Source organism: Haemaphysalis longicornis, unplaced genomic scaffold (assembly GCF_048455015.1).
Source record: "Haemaphysalis longicornis isolate Haplotype H1 unplaced genomic scaffold, Haemaphysalis longicornis Haplotype H1 scaffold_10, whole genome shotgun sequence".
NCBI lineage: Eukaryota > Metazoa > Arthropoda > Arachnida > Ixodida > Ixodidae > Haemaphysalis > Haemaphysalis longicornis.
The window spans coordinates 154,627,559-154,635,537 of record NW_027526204.1 but is presented as its reverse complement, the minus strand read 5'-3'; the positions used below and the strand labels follow the sequence as shown (position 1 = coordinate 154,635,537).

The window sequence follows — 7,979 nt, the reverse complement described above, 5'->3', positions numbered from 1 at the left end:
GAATGAGTTGTGCGGAACTATTTAAACCAAAAATGACATTAGAGTGAATGGCATTAAATTTTTGCGTGTAGCAGCGAATTAATGGCATTAAAACTCAAGGAATTAAGCCCTTAATGTCATTTTTTTTGTGTAGCCGCGGCGGCGGCTTTTCTGGTGGAGCCGAAAAGCAAAAATGCCCGTGTGTACGAGATTTCGGTGCACGTTAAAGATACCCAGGTGGTCAAAATTAATCCGGAGCCCTCCACCACGGCGCGCCTCATCGCCTGCGTTGCGTCGGCGCGTCCAACCGTACAATCAATCAATCAATCAATCAATCAATCAATCAATCAATCAATCAATCAACCAATCAATTTTTCGTGTACGTGTGGCACGGTTATTTTATTTCGTTACTAAATTTATTTCGCTACTAAATTAAAAACACTCCAAAGTAATTCATTACATTACTCAATACAGCAAAAAGTAATTTAATTACTGTAATTTCATTACTGCCAAGTTTTTTTACCGACTTCGAAGATGCCACCACGGCGGCAAGTGAAGATAACGGATTTTCCGCTGCCTACCCGCAAATAAAGCCTGCCTGGGTGTGTGTGTCCGAGAGCAACGTGTCGTAGTTCTTTTCCGGTCGGTAAGTAGCCGCTGAACTGGCATCGGCAGTTAATACGTACATCGCTAAGTGCGTACCTAAACGTCGTTCCCGGCCGACTACGTATTGAGGAGGTTTGACTGTACCAAACATTTGCGTTCGGGTAAAGCTCAGCGAAAAGAAAGGGTTTTCTTTTGGTCGATAGATGGCTTTGTGGTTTCATTTCGGTCATAGCCTTTTGATTTTCGCAGAAGTGTTTTCAGTTTTGTTATGCTGTCATTGAGTTTCAATTTCGGTGGTTTTCGTATTCAGTTAAGTCCAGCTTCGCGTGCGCCCATTTGCAGAGGGAACGGATTATATACTTTTAAACACTGTACTCTCGCTAGTTTTTCATTTCTTTTGCTGGAGACGTCACCGACATCGCTTCCCCCGCTTCAAAGCGGGGTACCCCACTACGCGCTCGGAAGTTTGGGCCGCCCAGTACGGCGCTTCGGGACGGCCATGTGAGTGCGGAGTGCCTACGGGCCTTGCGGTGTGCGATGAGCGCGGCGGATGCGAGCGCTCCAAGCTCGCCACATGTGCGAAGAACAAAGCGTTTCCGCACGCATTTTTTCCGTGTTCACCACCGGCCCTGCAGCCTTGATGCGTGCTCCCTCCCACCGCTGCCAGACCGGTTTCTGGAGACGGAAAGCGCGTGCGTAAACGCCCCCTTTACCGCTCCCGTGTCTCGCCCTTTAACCTTGCGACCGGTGCACTGCAGATGCAGGTGGTGTACGGCGTGCTTCGCAAGCAGCCACCTCTGCACTTCGAGAGCTACAAGTACCCGTTCGTCGGCAAGGCGGTCGGATGGGGCGTGGCCGCCTTTGGACTTCTCCAGATACCGCTGTTCGCCCTTTGGACGCTCTACGGCGCCAACTTCGTAAGTCTCCCGTGTAGCTTGGCTTGGCTGAGGAGCGCGTTACGTGGCTGCTATGCCAGATGATTTCTTGGCAGATCATGCGTTCTACGCCGTTTCTCGTCCTTAATTGTTGCGTCCGTCGCGTATCGTTGAAGACAAGTGGTAACCATAAGCGCCACGCTCCTGCTTGCGACTCTTGCACGACATATCGAAGGTGCATGTACGCTCGCAGCCACAGGCACCAAATCTCGGCCGAGCATTCCCATACGCATCCACAACGCAGAACTCTCCGAACAAAAAATAATAATAATGTGCAGAAAATGGTTACGGCCAGGTTTTTTTAAAAAATCACTGACGATTACTATACTCCCTGACGCAAAATTTGTGCGCAGCGCGAGATTTGTGCGCAACACGAACTGCAGTCTTCTCGGTCACGGTGCATATCTGCTGCCTCTCAGGAAGTGATAGCGTGATCAGCAAACGCAAGGCTGCCGTTATCTCGCACTCTGCCGTTATCCCGCAGCGCGTCGGCGCCTCCGAGTATGTTTTGCAGATCGTTTTTAAACCTCCCGCGCCAATGTCAGGATCGCCTGACAAAAGTGTGAGGGGGAGGGCGCTCCACGGCGGCGACGCATGGCGAGTGTGAGGGGGAGGCAGTGAAAGCGGTGAAAGCCTGAGGTGACGCCATAGCAGGGCGTGCCACTTTCCCCCTCACACTTCCGCCACACTTTCCCCCGCCGTTTTCTTTGTCTTCGCTCGCTCGGTTACAATGCTGACGCCGCCGCCAAACCACAGTAGCGACCGCCAAAGTGCTGCGCCCTACAAATTCAGTGCCCCTCCATTTTGTAAAGAATGGTGACTAGCCAATCTGTGCGCAGTTGAAGGAGTGCACGAAACAAAGCCGATTTCGAAATAACGTGCGGCGCTGCTCCGTCCGCACCTCCCCTGCCCGCTGTAGTCGCCTGAGCTGTGCTTCAGGCGTAGCTCGCTGCGCGCCCGCTTGGCTGCTAGATGCTCGTGTTCGCTCCTTCGCTCCCTCCAATGCGCAGTTCCCCCTTGCCAGCGTTGATAGATGCTAGAGTACAGGTGCCGTCAGAATTAATTGAAGCACGGGAGCTATGGCCGAACCGCATACGAGCGCCGTGCAGCTGCACCGGCGGTAAACTAAAGGCGCGGAACACGCATGCGTGCCTGCGAACGCCGATAGACGATCTATACTCCCCAAACCACTTTTTTAACGTGGCTTCGAGCATTATTCGCAACATACTGGTCTCGGCGATGGCGCTGATTGCAGACCCACCGAAAATATTAGCAAAGAAAAATTGTCACTTCATATCCCTGCGATTGCGACGCTTCTCCAGCAGATCGCATGCGCTGAAAGTGTGTGAGCAACGTTGCCAGAAAGCGCCTCTGCTATCAGCGCCATCGCTGAGACCAGCATGCTGCAAACAACGCTCGAAGCCTCGTTAGAAGAGGTGGGTTGAGAATTATGGAAGGGCGATCACCGTCGGCAGGCGCGCATGCGTGTTCTGCACCTTTCGTTTACCGCCGGTGCAGCTACACGGCGCTCCTATGCGGATCGGCCACAGTTCCCATGCTCCAATTACTTCTGACGGCACCTGTACGTCATCTATAAATGCAGACAATCTATCTCCCCTTAGTTCTGACTCGTCTCCTACCTGGTTCTTTCGCGCATGCGCGTAGTCTCGCGCCGAAATGGTTTTCTGCACCCACGGGAATGACAGATTTTACTTTTGCCTAGCAATATAGAATTCCGCTCAATTTCTGTAATTAGGCTCAAAAAGAGGTACAAGCTCAAGGTGGTGCAGGGCTACGCGCCCACATCCAGCCACGACGACCAAGCAGTGGAACGCTTCTATGAAGATGTGGAATCGGCAATGGCTAAAGCAAAAACACAGTATGCAGTAGTTATGGGGTACTTCAATGCTAAAGTAGGCAAGAATCAGGCTGGAGACAAGGCAGTTGGGAACTACGGTCTCGGCTGTAAAAATAGCAGGGGGGACCTACTAGTTGAGTTTGCAGAACGGAATAACCTACGCATAATGAATACCTTCTTCTGTAAACGGGAGAGTCGGAAGTGGACCTGGGGGAGCCCGAATGGGAAGCATAAAAATGAAATAGACTTCATATTATGCGATAACCCTGGCGTCGTGCAAGATGTGGAAGTACTCGGAAGGGTAAGGTGTAGTGACCACCGTATGGTAAGATCTCGAATTAGGCTGATTTGAGGAGGGACCGCAACAAGCTAGTACGAAAGAAGCCGATAAATGAGCTAACAGTAAGACGCAAGGTATAAGACTTCAGGATCACGCTGCAGAACCGATATTCAGCTCTTAACGAGGAAGCCGAGCTTACGACACAGGAAGCCAGCGACAACCTTACACGTATTATCACGGAGTGTGCAGTAGAAGTCGGGGGCACTATGGCTAGACAGGATACTGGCAAACTCTCACAAGACACGAAAGATCTAATTAGGAAACGGCAAACCATGACAATCTCCACCGCAGCTGACAGAATAGAACTAGCGGAGCTTTCGAAGTTAATCAATAAGCGCAAGACAGCTGACATACGCAAGTATAATATGGAGAGGATCGAATACGCTGTAAAGAACGGAGGTAGCCTGAAAGCTGTGAAGAGGCGTCTTGGCGTGGGGGAAAATCAGATGTATGCACTTAAAGATAAGCAAGGCAATGTCATCACAAATAGGGATAAAATAGTCACAGTGGCCGATGCGCTCTATAGGGATCTGTACAGTATCCGGGACATCCAGGATGATGCCGAAAGAGAAAGTAGTTCAGAGGAGATACACATCCCACCAGTAACGACCGAAGAAGTAAGGAAAGCTTTGAAAGAAATGAAAGGCGGCAAGGCAACTGGTGAGGATCAGATATCAGCAGACCTCTTGAAGGGTGGTGGAGAAATTGCACTTGAAAAACTGGCAAGAGTACCGGAATCTTGGAAGAACGCGAACATCATCCTAATCCATAAGAAAGGTGACATGAAGAACTTGAAAAATTACAGGCTGATCATCTTACTGTCAGTCGTCTACAAGGTACTTACCAAGGTAATCGCTAACAGAATTTCTGCAACCTTAGATTTCAGTCAACCTAAAGAACAAGCAGGGTTCCGTAAAGGTTATTCAACAATGGACCATATTCACACGATCAATCAGGTGATAGAGAAGTGCGCTGAGTATACTGAACCCCTATATATAGCCTTCATAGATTATGAGAAAGCATTTGACTCGGTCGAAACCCTAGCAGCCATTCAGGCATTACGGAACCAGGGGGTAGGTGAGCATTATCTAAGAATACTAGAGGATATCTACAATAGGTCCACAGCTACCATCATCCTCCATAAGGACAGCAGTAAAATACCTATAAGGAAGGGTGTCAGACAAGGAGACACAATCTCTCTAATGTTATTCACAGCATGTTTACAAGAAGTATTAAGAACGTTGGATTGGGAACAGGTGGGAGTAAGGGTTAATGGAGAATACCTCAGTAACCTCAGATTTGCTGATGACATTGCCTTGCTAAGTAACTCGGGGGACGAATTGCAAAGCATGCTTTCCGCACTGGATGAACAGAGTAGACTTGAAGGAGGGGAACAGCGCAAATTTGACATGTCCTCGTGTCTGTCAAATTTGCGCTGTTCCTCTCCTTCAAGTCATGAACCAACAGGCCCAAGCCTCAGTCCTTGCAAACAGAGTAGAACCGTAGGCCTGAAAATTAATATGCAGAAAACTAAAATAATGATCAATAACCTCGGGACAGCACAGCGGTTTGAGATAGGTGGCGAGGCAGTGGAAGTGGTAAGCGAATATATCTACTTAGGCCAAGTTGTGACCCCAGATCCCAACCATGAGGTAGAGATAATTAGAAGGATCAGAATGAGGTGGGGTGCATACGGCAGACATTCTCAGATAATGAATAGCAGCCTACCATTGTCACTGAAGAAGAAAGTGTATGACAGCTGCATCTTACCGGTACTCGCCTACGGGGCAGAAACTTGGAGGCTCACCAAGAGGGTTCAGCTTAAATTGAGAACGACTCACTGGGCAATGAAGTGGAAAATGATAGGTGTAACATTAAGGGACAAGAAGAGAGCGGAGTGGGTCAGGGAACAAACACGTGTTAAGGACATATTAGTAGAGATTAAGAAGAAGAAATGGACGTGGGCAGGGCATGTAATGCGAAGGCAAGATAACCGCTGGTCATTAAGGGTAACAGAGTGGATCCCTAGAGAAGGCAAGCGCTGCAGGGGGCGGCAGAAAGTTAGATGGGCAGATGAGATTAAGAAGTTTGCGGGGATAAATTGGTCACAGTTGGCACAGGACCGAGGTAATTGGAGAATAATGGGAGAGGCCTTTGCCCTGCAGTGGGCGTAGATAGGCTCATGCTTCTGCTGCTGCTGATGATGATGATGATAGAATTCTGCGTATCACTGCACTATCGCTAGCCTGTGCGTCAAGCGTGAGTGCGTGGTAGTTCAGCGTAGTAACTAAATACATGCGCTGACATAATGGAAAATGGTTCCGGAACGCTAACCGAACCCTAACCGAGGTTACAGACACCTTAGCTCAAAATGATTACGCGAGAGGTGTTCTGTAAGACGCCACGCCGAAGTACAGACAGGCCGTGCGACGCAGGACTTTGGCACGGCACTGCGTGCGAAGCCAACATGGGGCCCAGACAAGCCCGAGCGCTTCAAGAAGTACCTCGACTTCCTTCAGAAACGAGGCGTCCGTTCGCTCCTCGTCACGGACACCGCTGGCCTGCACAAGGTACGAGCTAGCTGCGCTTGCCAGTGCCGCGTCGGCCGCCGCCTGCGCGGGGGTGCACTCACTGCAGGGAGTCAACCCTGAGCGAAAGGGCACCGCTCGAACCGAAACAGTTTCTCTGACAGCGGAACTTTTAGATCAACTGTGTTGCCAAAAGAAATGCGGGCAACCATGGCCGTGAGCCATATGCGGCAACTGTACGGGAGATGAAAAGACGTAGCGTTGTCCCCAGCTGAAGCAAGACATGGGCTGCATCCTTCCTATTTCCTTGCGCGGTTTTTGAGTCGGACATTGCAGTGGAAACGGCGCAGGGAGCGTGCGACACCTGAAGAGGGCGCGCTGTTCCGCCTGGGCAGCGCCGCCAGTGAGAAACTCTGTGGCGCCGGCGTCGTCCCGCGGTGAGAGAGCCGCCTGCTAGATGGCGAACAGTGCGATCCAACCGGCTGGATGTCGCCCTATCGACTGTTCCGGATTTTTAAAGACGATAGTCTTTCTTGGGCTACTTACACCCAGAAATTTTGGTCTGTCTGTATGTCTGTCCGTCTGTCTGTCTGTGACTCGATTCAGCCACCCGGCCAAAGCAAAACAACGCCTGCGCAATAGTCTTATATAGTCACAGCTAAATCTACCCGTCTTGGTCCGGTGTAATGTTCATACTTGTCAACATTGTTGAAAAAGAACAAGACATTATGCAAATATGAGACAACAAATTAATACAGAAGTGATATTTGCAGTGTTCCTTTATAAAAATTCCAACATGCTTGACTTTTGCGAAATTAAATACTTCATCAACTGCAGAAAAATAAGTCACTCCGCCGTCGCCTGCTGTCGCCCGCGCCACTATTGGCGGTGAGATGTTTGAGTGGCGCCCCCTGGCTCTGACGTCGGCTTAGGGACTCGCGCCGCTGTCGTCTGCTACACTCCGCTTGTGAGGGGCAACAGTGCCTGGGCTAGAAATCGCCCGCTTCGTTGCTGTAGTGCGTTAAAGAGCGTATTTCTAGCGACTCAGTTATTTTGCCAGCTTCTGACGCATCTGAATAATTTGAAGCTGTATCCCCCACAAGTTTGCAACAAACGAAGAGATAGAGAACATCTTTCTTCAGAGTATCGGTAAGAAGATCGTGTGTAACTCGTCCTTTCTTGCTTATTCGCGAGGATCAGCGATCAGAGCTTCTCGATAAGTATTCAAAATGCGTAGGCTTCCCTGCAGTATTTTAAATGCGGAGCATTTCTTAGGCTCGCCTGGTCCTCCGTCGTTGATGGCGGCGCCGTCCACACGCTCACTGTGCATGCGCAACTCTCCTCCTTACACCCACAGCTCCGCGATACTACACTATAAAAAAAAGAAATGGTACTGACTACAGTGACGGGGCCCCGTCACTTTAAAATCTGCACTACAGTGACGGGGCCCCCTTAAGTTCCGTCCAGAGGAAACACAACTCGCGTTGCGAGCAGTCTCTCTTGATTTTTACCCAACCGACAAAACCGCTACCGCTCACTGACTAGCCAGAATCACTGATAATTATTAATCATTATTAATAATTACAGATGGTCGGACTAACTCTAGCTCTATCCGAATGTATCTTCAAGCCGCCACCCGACGCCCGCTTCACAATATTTCAGCGAGAGCAGTCGGTCTTGATTTTTACCTAACCGGCCAAACCGCTTCCGCTCACTGACTAGCCAGAGTCACT

The 7,979-nt window shown here is 49.9% G+C and overlaps 1 protein-coding gene across 1 annotated transcript; it reads left to right on the top strand.

Annotated features, from left to right (window-relative positions):
• The first annotated feature begins 1,238 nt into the window (after positions 1–1,238).
• LOC144160158 (uncharacterized) lies at positions 1,239–6,687 on the top strand. Its single transcript, XM_077691755.1, has 3 exons — positions 1,239–1,502; positions 6,154–6,288; positions 6,583–6,687. The coding sequence occupies exons 1-3, from the start codon at positions 1,344–1,346 to the stop codon at positions 6,685–6,687; spliced, it is 399 nt and encodes a 132-aa protein (XP_077547881.1). The 5' UTR covers positions 1,239–1,343.
• Positions 6,688–7,979: the final 1,292 nt, after the last annotated feature.